This window comes from Pelophylax lessonae, assembly GCF_965119305.1.
Source record: "Pelophylax lessonae genome assembly, chromosome: 2".
Classification (NCBI taxonomy): domain Eukaryota; kingdom Metazoa; phylum Chordata; class Amphibia; order Anura; family Ranidae; genus Pelophylax; species Pelophylax lessonae.
Window position 1 is genome coordinate 331641437 of NC_138769.1, and position 15741 is coordinate 331657177.

The 15741-nt window shown below is 42.6% G+C and overlaps 1 protein-coding gene across 1 annotated transcript in view; it reads right to left on the bottom strand.

Moving 5' to 3' along the window:
- LOC309545945 (protein argonaute-3) overlaps positions 1–15741 on the bottom strand; it is a 268246-nt gene that overhangs the window by 175966 nt on the left and 76539 nt on the right. Inside the window, exon 3 of the mRNA XM_082245395.1 lies at positions 4998–5118. Coding sequence (XP_082101521.1) covers positions 4998–5118 — 121 coding nt within the window. The remainder of the gene's footprint in view (positions 1–4997; positions 5119–15741) is intronic.

The following is a 15741-nucleotide window of genomic DNA, read 5'->3' on the forward strand; positions in this document are numbered from 1 at the left end:
ACTCCTCTCCTGTACATACTGCCCACTGTCATACCCTCCACACTCCTCTCCTGTACATACTGCCCCCTCTCATACCCTCCACACTCCTCTCCTGTACATACTGACACCTCTCATACCCTCCACACTCCTCTCCTGTACATACTGCCCACTGTCATACCCTCCACACTCCTCTCCTAAACATACTGCTCACGGTCATACCCTCCACACTCCTCTCCTGTACATACCGCCTACTGTCATACCCTCTTCACTCCTCTCCTACGCATACTGCCCACTGTCATACCCTCTGCACTCCTCTCCTACACATACTACTCACTGTCATGCCCTCAGCACTCCTCTCGTACATACTGTCATTGGTCATACCCTCTGCACTCCTCTCCTGCACATACTACCCACTGTTATACCCTCCACACTCCTCTCATGTACATAGTGCCCACTGTCATACCCTCCACACTCCTCTCCTGTACATACTGCTCACTGTCATATTCTCCACACTCCTCTCCTGTACATACTGCCCACTGTCATACCCTCCACACTCCTCTCCTGTACATAATGCTCACTGTCATATTCTCCACACTCCTCTCCTGTACATACTGCCCACTGTCATACCCTCCACACTCCTCTCCTGTACATACTGGCCACTGTCATACCCTCCACACTCCTCTCCTGTACATACTGTCCACTGTCATACTCTCTGCACTCCTCTCCTGTACATACTTCCCCGTCATTCTCCATTCTCCTCTCCTGTATATTCTACCCACTGTCGTACACTCTTCCTCTCCTGCATACACATGTTTGAGCTATGGGGTGCACACCCTATGCTACCAGCAGGGCCGCCGTCAGGGGAGACAGCCAATACACAACAATTGTTACTGCTGACCAGGGCTGCGACTGGCAAAGAGTAAAAGTGGCACCTGCCCTGGGCAGAACACAATTATATGTGGCTCCCCACGAAGGCTTATCCTTTGTCCTGCCGCCGGGATCATCTGTCCTGTTTACAGTGAAGGAGAGTGGATGCAGCCAGCAGAGCGAGCAACAGCAGGACAGTGCGGCCGGGATTTCCTCCTGCTCCTGGTATGCAACTGAGTGCACAGCTCCTGATATGTCTGAGTCAAAGCACACTATCTCTGTCATTTCTCTATCAGCTGGCTGCGCTCCTCCTAGCTAGGGGTCTCCCTTTACTGGAGAACGATAGACAGGAGGGGTCTGTGTTGGGGTCCCCTCTGATCACCCCCTGCAGTCCTAATAACAAGGGATCTCCTTCTCCTAGAGGGGTGGTGGGCAGAGGGGTTCGTTTTGGGGTCCCCACTGATCACCCCCTGCAGTCATCCTAGCTGGGGGGTCTCTTTTTACTGGAGAAGGGTGGGTAGGGCAGTATGTGTTGGAGTCATGTCTGATAACCCCCCTGCAGACCTAGCTGGGGGGTCTCCTTTTACTGGGGAAAAGTGGGTGAGGGGTCTGTGTGGAGGTCCCTTCTAAAGACCTCCTCCAGTTCTCTTAAGTGGGGGGGTCTCCTTCAGGGAGGGTGGGCAGGGCGGTTTGTATGGGGGTCCCCTCTGATCATCCCCCTGCAATCCTCCTAGCTGGGTGGGGTCTCTTTTTTGGAGAAGGTTGAGCGGGGGGGTATGTGTGGGGGTCCTCCCTGATTACCCCTGCAGTGGTCCTAGCTGAGTGTCTTTTACTGGAGAAGCGTGGCAGAGGTGTGTGTGGGGGTCCCCTCTGATCACTATTCTGCATTCCTCCTAAGTGAGGGTGTCATTCTCCTGTAGGGGAGTCTGTGTTGGGGTCCCCTCTGGTCACCCCCTGCAGTCTATTTAGCTGAGAGACTCCTTTAACTGCAAGGGGAGGGGGGTTTCTTTTTTCCTGGATAGGGGTCTCCCTATATTTGTCTGTATTCCTGGATGGATGGGAGGGGATCTTTTTTATTTGCCCCCATGCACTCCTTTTGTTCAGGGGTCGTCTTCTCTTGAGGTCAGCATTCCTGGATGGGACAGAGGGGCCCCTCTAATTACCTCCCTGCACTTCATGGTGATGGGGGATGTATAAATATATGGGAGTCAGTGGGTCCTATATAGAGGTAGGTGTCTGGAGTCTTTTAAAGAGTTAGGTAGGTGTCAAGATGTCTTTTATAGAGGTAGGTAGCGTGTCAGGAGTCTGGTAGGTAGGTGTCTGTAGTCTTTTATAGAGGTAGGTATGTGTCAGTGGGTCTTATATAGAGATAGGTAGGTGTCTTATATAGATGTGAGTGTCAGGGGGTCTTATATACAGGCTGGTAGATATTTGGAGGGCTTATACAGAGGTTGGCATCTGAGGTTGGTAGATGTCCACAGGTCTTGTATAGAGGTTGGTAGGTGTCCAGGGGTCTTATATAAAAGGCCGGTAGGTTTCAGGTAGACCTTTTTAGAAGTCGTTGAGGGCGGTAGGTGTCAGGGGCATTGAAAAGGTAGTGCAGCTAGTGTTAATGTAGGGTTCTGCTCAAAACAGTCTATCTTGTCCTGGTGGCAGGCTTCATATGTTTCTGCCAAAATATATTTCACCACTGTTAAATCTTGAAAGCACAGATGACTTGGAATACACTTTCCATTTTTATATATAGTGTAAGAGTGTTAAAATAAAAGTGGATGTATTAAAGGACTTGTTGGGATGGCCAGTGGGTGGGTCCTGGGGAATTTTGGTGGTCATGCCCTGAGGGGGGGTCAAGGCCTAAAACTGTAGGGGGCCCCAAAATTTATGATGGCTGCCCTGACTACCAGGGGATCAATATCACAGATCAAGGGGGACACAGCCAGCATTGCCTGCTATGGGGGTCACTGGAGATCACACGCATGCAATAGACTTACCTGCTCCAGGGATGCAATGCTAAACAGTAATCTGGACAAAGATGGGGGTCACCAGTGATCTGGTAAAGGTGGTGAACTGGGTGGAGACTGAACTGGTCCAGCTGGGTGAAGGTAGTGCCAGGTGGCCAGTGACAGGTCCAGATGCCATGCCCCAATTTTAGAGCTGTGTGTGTGCCTCTGTCATCTACCTACTGCAGGCACAGCATTGCAGGGGCAGAGAGCTGCTGGGAAAATCATCGAGTTGCTCAGCAGAATTCAAGAACCTGTGGAAGGAAGCTTGTGATCCATGCCAGGCTGGGGGGTGGTACTGCAACAGCAGGGAATACCTTGATTACTGAAGGCCCCTTTCACACTTGTGTGACCTCAAAATCACTCAATTTTTTTACCGCGAAGCAATGCCTATTACATTTTTCTGTTTGCGTTCCCCCCCCCCCCCCCCCCCCCCCAAAAAAAAATTTTGAGCACCAGCCGCCACTGGAGCCGATTGCATGAGGACTGGAGGGATCCCCATCTTAGCACAGTGGGGTTTGTTTATACTCACAAACAAAAATGTTTTTTAGTGCAGAGAACTATGGTTGGCTTCTCTTCCTTTTAAGCTTGAGAGATGGATATCCTTTGTGGTCGGATTTCATCAATTAACGTGGTTGTGAAGCACGGACTTGTGGTTTCTCTGACTGTATATACAAACTGGAGCAGATTGAAGAGTTTCTATGGGTCCTGGTGCGAGACAACAAGCTAAATTGACCCTTGGTAAGCGAGGGTCAATTTCTGGAGGTAAAGGTTTACCTTCTAGGGGAAGTTTTGGGTCTTTTCATAATGAACACACTTTCATTTAGAAGTGTGATTTTGCACTACTTGGATTGAGGTGTTGTGCGCTTGCGACTAATTATATTTTGGACTTATGTTTTTAGATATATTGTTGAAACTTCCATACACACATTTGCACATTTTTTTGGTGTAGATTTTTATTGTAATGTTCATCGCAGCACATTTATACACATTCTTACACTTTTAGGTGATTCAGGGTGCATGCAGCTATAGCTAGGTATATTTAGGGTTTGTTGGGCAAAATGTTTTCCTTATTTGCATATGTAACAGTAATTGGTATATCCAATCTGCATTCCACAGTGCCACTACTTTTAGATCTCCACAGATATTCTTTGGGGACAAAAGCTGCATATGCAGTGGATTTGGTGTCCAATTAGTAGAACTTGAAAAACGTACAAACATAAGTCTAGGTATGGCCTTACAAAGCTGGGCAAAAAATGTGTTTTATGTCAGAATGCCCAGGAAACACCTATTGACCTACTGAAGTGAGCACATATTAGCACAGGAGGTGTTTATGCTTTAGGGTATAAGTTCTTGAGAATACTTGTCTTATCCACCAAGCAATGGTGGAACTTAAAGCAGGATGTCCAGAGCGTAGGACAAATAGGGAGTCTTTCTGATAGAAGCTGTAGCTTTTAGGTACACTCTGATGGCTCCTACTACGCCCAGACAGCGAACAACAATATCCTTTTTGTGGTTGGGAGCAGGGCAGAATGAAGCAAGGACTACTTCTTGCACTATGTACAAGGTTGACACCACCTTAGGAAGAAAAGAGGGTATTGGTCGCAAAACTGCTGTGTTTATAGTTCCATGCTCAAGTTTCCCAAGATAAATATTTTTTTACATTTTAGACTAAGGTGCCTTGGTATTTTGTATATACTTTTAAATGGTGCTGTGACTGAAAAAAAAAAAAAGGATAAGAAACACTTCTTTTTACAAGGGGTAGTTGATCTAGAGCATATCCAATTGCCTCCTAGGGAATCAGGAAGGAAAAATTTTCCCACTGAATCAAATTGGATGATGCTTTATTTGTTTTTTGTTTTTGCCTTCCAGATCCAGAGATCAGCTGTAGAGTTAGGATTGTGTATATGGAGGTTTTCTATTTGTGAGTGAGATTTTTTTTCTCTATTTGTTGAACTAAATGGACTTGTGTCTTTTTTCAACCAGATTAGCTATGTAACTACTGTATGTATTATGGGAATTCACAATAGAAATAGTCTTGGTCAAAATGTTTTCTGAATTAACGTCTCAAATACCTTTAAGCTCATACAACCAGTAGTTTTACAGACCAACAAAAAGCAGAACCACAAAATATACATTTTTAGCACTTACCCCAGTAGATGCTACAGGCAGTGGATTGGCAGTATATAAGCTTCTTTTTCCATCATAAACCGGTCGACGGTCACCAAATATGGTAACTTTGAAATGCTGGACCATCGAATCAACAACCTCCCTGGAGAAAAGGTACAGTTATTAAAAAATGTTTCACCTATATAAGATATAAATATAAAACCTCCTGTCCTAAAGTGGTTTTACAGGCTAAAGGTTTCTTTTTACCTTCAGGATTTAGCAGCATCCCCCCCTCCAATACTTACCAAAGCCCCATCTCAATCTAGCCAAATGCACAACAGCAGCAGCTCTCATGGGTCTCTTCCTCCTTATTGGCTGTGACAGCAGCGAGAATCATTGGCTCCTGCTACTGTAAACCACAGCCAGTGAGCTAATGAGGAGAGAATGGGGGTGGGGCCAAGCAGCACTCCGTGTGTGAATGGACACACAGAGCAGCGGCTTGGGAGTGAGCCTACTCGGGTCGCCCCATAGTACTGCACAGAGCAGGTAAGTATAACATAAGTATTAAGCCCGGATCTGAGATCAATGGATCAAATCATAGCCGTTTACACAGGTCCAGCAGTCTAAATATAGACCAAAGTTTGGTCTATATTTAGACTGCTGGACCTGTGTAAACGGCTATGATTTGATCCATTGATCTCAGATCCGGGCTTAATACCCAGTTCAACTGGTTACTCTTGTTATATGGAATGTTAAGATTCTGTGCACCTTACTCACTTTGTAAAATACATTCCATTCAATGCACGTTTATATATTTTATTCATACCATGGCTGAGTTCTTTGCCCTATATGATTAGCATCACCCCTTTCAACCTGATCACCTTATTCACCTGTACACAATTCACTTTAAGCACGATTCTTAAAAAGAACCTTTTGGTTCATGGCTGGTTTACGGTCAATATCTGCTTTTAAAACAAACAAGTATTGTCTACGCCATCTATCTTGACCACCAAATTTGGATATCTAAAATTGAGCTATTTAATGATTTACATCATCCTGCTGGATTCTGAAGAAGCGCCTATTGTGAAACGCGTAATTCCCGCAACATTTATGTATTGTTACTAATATTGCATGAATTATTTATTCTGCTGATCGATATAGATGTCATGATGTACAAAACTTTTATACTGTCTTTATAAATAAAAATTGTTTGTTAATTTTTTATTTTTCGTCTATGGTGTTCTATAAACATACGCATATACACTTATTCCTTGAGGCACATGTAAACCCCCCTTCAGGGTATAGCTCTACCAACTTTGTGGGTGGATCCATACCCTTCTTTGGCATTTGCATATTTTTCCTATATAGGGGAGGGTGCCATTATACTTTTGTCTCTGTGAGGCCCTAACCTCCCCTTCCATAAATTTTTCAATAGTAAATAAAATAAAGCTGTATTCATGACAATCAACCAATCATGTGCTGGCAAAAATTCTGTAGTTCCTAAATTTTTCACACACAACTGAATATGAAATGTGAATTAAGTATATGCACTAAGGGCCTGTATTGCCAAGATTCAATCGGCAGACAGCATACTTTTCAGATTAGTCTGAGATGCTTTCGAGATCCTTTAGAATACATTGCAGGTGCAGTTGACCTGTTTCTGCTCATTACGCATTCCCATAAAGTTGCTGGGTAAGATTAATATTTGCCCCAAGTTCACAGCCTCTACTCTTTCAGTAAATGAACCCCACTGTTTTCATCCAAGTCAGATAAAATAAAATCTCAAAAATATTTTTATTAGTAGGATTCAAACAGCATGTCAAAATTCCTACACTAAACTTTTTTAATACACAAATCTAAAAAAAAAGGTTAAAAATAGCAGCTGGATAACTGAAAAAGGAAAAAGAACATTCCATATAAGAAAAAAGGGCTTACATTACAAAAAAATAGGAATGTTAATTCAAGCAATACACTTTGTCAGAAAAAAAAGCCATAGACATACAAAATGTGGCATTTTTTATTGAATATGTTTAGAACAGGGCTCGACAAACCCTAGACACCAGGTCGCCATGGCAACCAGAAACTGCGTCCTGGTGCCTGGGCTTCCTTCAGCCCACTCACTGCAACTCCCGACGCGCCAGACATGCAGCTCTGGGCGGTGGCCAGCCGATCCTTCTCTCTTTCCCCAGCTGATCTCTGTGGTTTTACCGAAAGCAGGCCAGGTGGGATTCCGATGTCCGGCCCCATGTGAGTGACATAGTCAGGGTGCTGTGCCAGGCTCCTCTTCTCAGGCGGCCGCTGTCCCCTCCTCCCCAATGCCAGAGCAGGGAGCTGGGTTTGCTCCTCTGCTGCATGCCCTGCCCACGCCGCCAAGCTGATCTTCCTCCCCTTGGAGCCCACCTACACAGGGCGGGTGCAAGAGAGGTCAGTGGGGGGAGGCCAGGCCTCAGAGGAGGGTGAGGTGGTGAGGGACACAGCCTGTGTATACCCCCCCCCCCCCCCAGGTGTAGCCTCCCCCTGACAGAGCGGACTAGCATTGCTGGATGCAGTGGAGGATGGAGCGGGAGAGCTGCCTGGGCTGTAGGTTCATCCTCTTTTCCCCCGGGGAGCCGCTACACTCTGCTCTTCTCCCAAGGGAATGTGGTGGATCTAGGACTTCTACATCAGCCTAGGCTCCTGCATCCACTCCTATGACTACTCCAGGTAAAATAAATAAATAATGATATAGATATATATATAGATATATATATATATATCTATATATATATATATATATATATATATATATATATATATATATATATATATATATATATAACCAGACCTGGGGTGTACACAGGTAGGACCTGGGGCCAGGGTGTATAAAGAAGGGGGATCGGACCCACAGTGTATATGGGGGGGCAGGGGAGGACAGAGCCAGTGTGTATACAGAGAGGAGGGGGGTGGAAAGAGGTTAGAAGACCCAGTGTGTATGCAGAGGGAGGATCTGGGGTGTATATGGGGGGGACAAGGTGCAACAAATTCCATGGCGACGGGAAACCCGTGCCCCGGCTCCTGGGCTTCCACTAGTCCACTCACCATCGGCATAAGGCGCAAACAACTCCCAGCTCTGGTCGCCAGGCAGCTGATCCAGATCCAAGATACAAAATAAAAAAAAATAAAAAAACTCCACACACCGGCAGTGTCAACGTTTCTCTCTTCCTCTCCACACACTGGCAACCTCGTGCACCCTCCTCCTTCTCCAACAGCAGACACACTACGCAGAAAGGCTCCCCTCTTCCTCAGCACCAGCCAATCCATGCATACTGTGGCCCACCCCTTCTTCCTGTCAGTCCCCATGTGCGGCCCTGGAGACAAGCAGGAAGGTGAGCAGAGTCCAGCCCACACGGCATGCCACACACCACAACACACACATCAAAAACTTCAGCCTCAATAACCTCAAGTGTCAACTCCCCACACTAGGAGAGCCCCAAAGAGATACACTTCCCCTGAAACCACTCAGTGAGAAAGCTGTCCCACCCAACAGAATGCCTGGCTCCAGACCACTCAAGGTGCAAATTCAAGATCTGCCATTTCCGCTGTCAAAAACAAAAACTTTTTTAGCTGGCTCCTAGATTCAAAGGTAATTTGTCAAGCTCTGGTTTAGAATACCCCTGTGTCAAAGCAAAAACATCCTTTCTAGCGAAGGATATAACACAAGTGGGATGAAAAATCTTTTGAGACAGATGCCATGCGAGACATAAGATATGAGACAGTTGCCCAAGGAAAGGGAGTCTAAGGTCTAGTTTACACTAGCGGTTAGGAGCTTATTAATTAGTCCTCATGCACACAGGGTGCCAGGAAGAAGTGGCTGTAAAAATGCGCTTTCAGTAGCTTTTTGCATTTGTGTTAAAGGGTAGTTCCAGATTCCGATAAGCCCTCACAACCACTGCCTAGGGTTGTCGGAAGGAGGCCCTTGTCCGCATCAATCCCATCATGGAGATAAGGTGCTTTGGTTGGGGGGTGGGGGGGCGCTCCCCCCCTTTCCTGACCTTCCGGTGTGCATGCACAGATAAGGGTCTGGTATAGATTGGGGGGGGAGGGGGGGGTGTGTTTTTTTTTTTGTGTGGGGTTTCCTCTCAAAAACCATACCAGACCCTTATCCAAGCATGCAGCCTGGCAGGTCAGAAAAAGGAGGGGGGGGGCAGACAAGTGTACCCCCTACCCATTAACCCCAGAAAAGGCAGTGTAGTGTAAAAAAAAAAAAAAGCAAGAGGCAGTTTTGATAAGTCACATTGTACGAGCAAACCGATACATTCTGACAGGAAGACTCGAACTACCACCGCGACGTGGTAGTTCTTTAAAAACTACAAGCCGACAGCCGCAAAGGCTGCTGGACCTTGTAGTCTTCCATTCCGAGGATTGTGAATGAGCGACACAGCCAGGTGGGTGGAGCCTTGCATGGCCACATCTTTTTTGAATTGTGGCAGCAAGCATGGAGAGAAGATCCCCAGTCTGCTGTCACGGGGGGGGGGGGGGCACGTAAGGGCCAGTGCATTTATAACAGGTTATGAAAGGTAAATGCATACTTCAAGTCTGAGCTCTGACTGGGCCATTTAAGGACATTGACCGTTTTCTCCTTCAGCTACTGTGTGGTTATGTTTGCTGTGTGGTTGGGTCATGGTCATGTTGGAAGGTAAACCTTCTTCCTATTGACAACTTTCTGGCAGAGGACAGTAGACATTCCACAAGAATTTGATAGTATCTTGCCCCATCTATTTTTCCTTCTTTCCTTACTAGTGCTCCAGTCCCTGCTGCAGAGAAACATCCAAACAACAAGCTATTACCAACACCATTCCTACAGTAAAGAATGGAGGTATTTGGATGGTGAGCTGTATTGGATTTCCACCAGACATATCATTTGGTGTTGAGGCCAAATAATTCAATTTTAGTCTCATCTAGCCAGAGCATCTTTTTCCATGTGGCCTCTGAAACTTCGAGGTGCATTTTGACAAAGCTCAGTCGTGACTGCATGTGGCCTTTCTTGAGGAGTGGCTTTTTTCTTGCAACCCTCCCATAAAAGCCACATTTGTAGAGAATTTGTGATATTGTTGTCACATGCACACAATGGCCACTCTGTCAAATTCCTGCAACTGCTTCAGAGTTGCTGTTGGTCTCTTGGTAGCCTCTCTGACCAGTTTCCTCCTGGCTCTTTCATCTAGTTTGGAGCAGCGTCCTGATCCAGGGAGGGTCTGTGTTGTACCAAATACCTTCCACTTATTAAAGCGGTGTTTCAGCCTCTCCTCTCCCCCTCCAAAAATAAAAAGTCAGCAGCTACACATACTGTAGCTGCTGACTTAATATTAGGACACTTACCTCTCCTGGAGTCCAGCAATGTCGGCACTGCAGCTGATGTTTCCATCGGCTGTCGGGTGCTGCCGCTGTCATTGCCGGTGAGGGAACTCCGCTTTAATAATAGGCTTCACTGTGCTTCTAGGCATTAATAAAGCAATTTTTTTGTATCCATCTTAACTCATGCGCTTTTCATGTTGTGCGAATCAAAATGACCAAAGATCATCACAGTTGAAAGCCAAATGGCTTTGTGTGCCATTGAGAAAGTTATTAGCTACACCTGACTGAGTTTACAAGTAAATTTTAGGAGGGGGGCGAGTCATTTTCCAACTTAGTAATACCGTTTTTAAATTTTTATTTTTTTCCGACATGTTGGTGTTATATCTTTCACTTGGATAAGTTGCTAAATACGGCTGGATAAAACAAAAAAAAAAAAAACAGTCTTCATTTCAGGCTGCAAAAAAACAAAATATGATTTTAAAAGTGATTCTTTTCTATACTCACTGTATTTTTTTTCTACCCTTACTAATTTGTCTAACATACTGTATAATCTAGTTGCCTCCAGGATGATAAACTAAAAGTGCCCACTGATTACTGAATACTGTCATTTTATTCCAATATTTAAATGTTTTATATATTTTTTTTTATTTTTTTGCAAATTCACCCAATGCATAACTTTTGTTTTTTTGTCCAGCCCCCTGTCCTCCATCCATCCATTAGAACACATGTGCTCTAACTGTGGAGACTCTTTAAAAAAGGTAGAGTTAGGGTCTGCAGATATCAGGGTGCCTTGCAGTGGCCTGCAGCTTACGCATGTATTTGCAAATGTGTGCAACTAAACCCTTGTTTTTAACACCGACTGTTAGAAAGGTTAATTTGGTTGGTCGCAGGCTGGCTGGCAAGTTGTGACTGGCAACCCCTTGCCTTTTTTTGGTTTTTATAAACTTGGCATTTTGAATGCTTTTACTGTCACAAGAGATGTTTACATTCCTTGTGACAGCAATAAAAAAGTGACCAAAATGTTTTTTCTAAAAAAGAATAGTGTAAAAAAAAAAAAAATTGTAAAGTGCCCCATCCCTTCGTGCTCGCGTGCAGAAGCGAACGCATACGCAATTGCGCCAAACGGTGTTCAAATGACATATGCGAGGTATCGCTGCGATTGTTAGAACGCGAGCAATAATTCTAGCACAAGACCTGCTCTGTAATTTTAAACAGGTAACCTTTAAAATCTTTTAAAGCGACGCCTATGGAGATTTTTAAGTACCGAAGTTTGTCGCTATTCCACAAGTGTGCGCAATTTTAAAGCATGACATGTTCAGTATCTATTTATTCGGTGTAATAAAAATATAGTACTGCGCTCCTAGGATATAATAGAGGTAAATAGTCAATAAATAAAAGGTGCTCCAATATTTCTAGTATCCACAATAAGGTAGATAATAAATATAAATAAATACAGGTGCTCCAATGTTAATGGTATCAACAATATAATATATAAAAGTGCATACAGTGCTAAACAAATCTAAAATGCAAGGGTATACATTACATATACCTAAATGATAATAAAGTGCATGGATTTATAATATGTGCAAAATGATTACTAATTAAAACAAATATATTCAATGACGTAAATACTTACCACATGATAAAATTAACAGCTAAATTGTTCAAAAAAAAAAAAAAAAAAAAAAACTTATGTCAGATGTCCATTTAAACAAAATTAAAGTGACTATTCAATGTCTGTGTAATCACCTAATGAAGTCCTTCTGTGATATATTGAAATCTTCCATTAGAAAGTAAAGTGAATGGGGGGCTCTTTCATTTGTGACACCTATGTGTGTATGATCTGCTCACCTCCATTCTTAATAAACAGCGCTTGTGGGTATTAAAGATACGATGGCTTGTAATCCTCCTATGTTTGATCCTTATTTTTCCTCCTCAGAGTAATACATATAAATAGGGAACCTCTCACCTTTAAATGATCTCTTGTCTCCAGACAATGGGTAAAGGAAAGGCAATCATAGTGTAGTATATAAAAATCCTTCATTGGAATAAATGTATCCACTCACATTTAAAACCGGAAATCCAGCAAATCATCAGACGGGCAACTCCGAGATGGGGGGATCGGTAACATTGACCGATCCACTCGCCGATCCGGTTTTTGCTTGGTAACGGCTCAGCCATCCCTTACTAGGTGCAGTAGTAGTATGGGATGGTAGCCGCTACTTCCTGTATAGGTCCGGCTCACAGGCTGAGTGATATCAGATGCACTCCGCCTGTTAATGGAGGAGCCATACACATGAAGCAGCGGCTTTGCTCTGTACTGCAGCCGCTTGCTTTGTGTGTAGCTCCGGATCGGTTCCGGTATCTGCGATTTCACAACGCCAGATATCGGTATCGGGTCCAAAAAAGTCGGATTGGTGCATCCCTAGTAAAAATGTCCCAAAATGTAAGTAGACAAGGATCTCTTTGGTGAACTACATCAAAGTGTTTTGAAGCGCTATGCTTCTCATAGCCTTTTAGTATGTTTTGTACATGTTCCTTAATTCTTATCCGGAGTAATCTTTTAGTACACCTATATACTGCAAGCCACAGCTACATTCAAGTGCATACACAGCTCCTTCTGTATTATAACTTTTGAAGTCTTGGATTCTAAATAAAGACCCATTACTCGTAGATTTAAATTCAAATTTTTTCTCATTAGGGAGTTTTGTTCTCAAGCATGCATAGCATCTCTTGCACGGAAAGAACCATTTACCAGTAAAAAAGGAAAACCTCTTACGTGATGGGTCTACTACTGTCTTTACTATTTTTTTTTTTAATGTCGGAGCTTTCTTATACACAAACTTAGGTTGTTCTGGTAGTGCACTTTGGAGGTGTTTGTCTATTTTTAAAATATGCCAATGTTTTTTTTATTATTCTTTCCACTTTTTTGTATTGTACATTATAATCCAGAATGATAGGAACAAAGTCCGTATATGTCTCATTTTTATCCTTCAACTTGACCACGAAAACCCACTTAAAAAGTGTCGATAGGAATAGTTATTTGCCAACAGACAGCTGTCATCACAATAATTGGTTGTATAACATTCCAAAAGGACAGTTGCTATGATTAATTAAGAAGGAATTGTATGAAGCAAGAAGATTTTCGAGAACAGGCAAAGGTAGGACAAAGATTTATTAATAAAGACTATGATAAAAAAATTATTGAAGAAAAGATACAAGAAGTAGAAAATGTAGATAGGACTATCTTAATGAAGGATAAAAATAAAAATGAGACACATACAGACTTAGTTTCCATCATTCTGGATTATAATGTACAATGCATAAAAGTGGAAAGAATAATAAAAAACATTGGCATATTTTAAAAATAGACAAACACCTTCAAAGTGCACTACCGGAACAACCCAAGTTTGTGAATAAGAAAGCTCCGACCTTAACCACTTAAGCCCCGGAAGATTTTACCCCTTTCCTGACCAGGGCCTATTTCGCGATTCCGCACTGCGTTGCTTTAACGGACAATTGCGCGGTCGTGCGACGCTGTACCTAAACGAATTTCACATACTTTTTTTCCCACAAACAGAGCTTTCTTTTGGTGGTATTTGATCATCTGTGCGGTTTTTTGATCATGCGCTATAAACAAAAAAATAGCGTCAATTTTGCAAAAATAACAATATTTTTCACATTTTTTATATGAAATTCCCAAAAAAAAAATTTAAAAATCAAAATTTAACATTTTAGGCCAATTTGTTTTCTGCTACATATGTTTGGTAAAAAAAAAAAAAAATTGCAAAAAGCGTATTTTGATTGGTTTGCGCAAAAGTTATTGCATTTCCTAACTAAGGGAAAGATTTTTGTCATTTTTGTTGTTTTTTTTTTAACGAGTAATGTCGGCGATCTGCGATTTTTTTGTGCGGGACTGCGACATTGCGGCGGACAGATCGGACACTTTTTGACACTTTTGGGGTTACCAGTGACATTACTACAGTAATCAGTGCTATACATATGCACTGTTACTGTAAAATGACACTGGGGAGGGAAGGGGTTAACTTTATTTGAGAGGGAGGGGTTAAGTGTGTCCCTAGGGGCGTGTTTCTAACTGTGATTGGATGTGGCTACTTGTGTAAGAACAAAGATCAACGGTCCTACATAGTAGAACCGTATGATCTTCATTCTTACACAGGGGAGAATGACAGGCGGCTGTGTTTAAATTAGCCGCCTGCCTTTCTCCCCACTCTAACGGACGATCGTGAGTGCCCGCGAGCGGGAGCGCGCCTCCGGCGGCACGTGCTCGCTCCCCAGAGCCTCACAGGCTAGCGACGTAGACCAACGTCCCTTTGCCTGTGAGAGGCTGACTGCCGACGTAGATCTACGTTAGGCAGTCGGCAAGTGGTTAAGAAATAAAATAGTAAAGACAGTAGTAGACCCACCACGTAAGATGTTTATTTCTACACATATACATTTCTCCCTTTAAATTTATTCTGACATTATCATAGGTGGATGAGATATCTTGATTTTAAATTATAATATTTTAATATAGGTGTTTTACTGTTTACAGGAATAAATTGGTAATTATGATTTTGTCCCACATTAGTTTTAATATTTGAGGTTATATATATTTTTTTATCCAATCTTATATACGAATATATAATATTTTTTTCTTAAAATATTTACTTTTTATTCTCAATATAGCTGCTATAGGATTTAATAAAGTGGTGAAATTTTAATTTATTTTGTTGCTATATTTAGGGATTTATTTTAGATAGATAGATCTAGTGTCATATTGATAGTAAATTTGGCTATATATTAATATGATTACACGCCATTTTGATTTACGCCATTATAGATCAGTATTTTAATATGTATATGGTATATTGCTTCACTTCCGGGACATTATTTTTTTATATATTGTATATTAGTTTAAAAGTGATGGTGCGCTTTTCTTGAATGTGAAAAATCATATATTGAACAATATATAACAAAAATGGGAAAAAAACCCAATCAAAATCACAGTGATGGGTGAATAGGTGTAAAATAAACAAACAAAATTGTCAAATAACACTCAATGTGACTATACAAATAAACATTAAATTAAAAGTCCATTGAATAATGTGATCCAAAATGTAAAAAATGGTGAAGAGAGTCCAATTAAAAATCAAGGTGATGATGTAGTGTTCCCTCCACCGGGTGAAATGCCTCCTTACCTGGCGGAAAGAAGGTAAGTGCCTGATATTGATATTCTAATATGGAAACCAGTGTTCTATTTCCACCTGCACACGTGCAAGGTCACCCAGGTGATAAATAAATACAAGCCTCTTACCAGATGTAAGAGACAATCAAGCCTCTAAATATCCTGATCATGAGGATGCTTCTTTAACACCATGGATGGATGAAATCATTCACACTTTCTTCCCTCTGTATAAACCAACGTGTGTCTCCTATCCTTTTGGGGTGATGG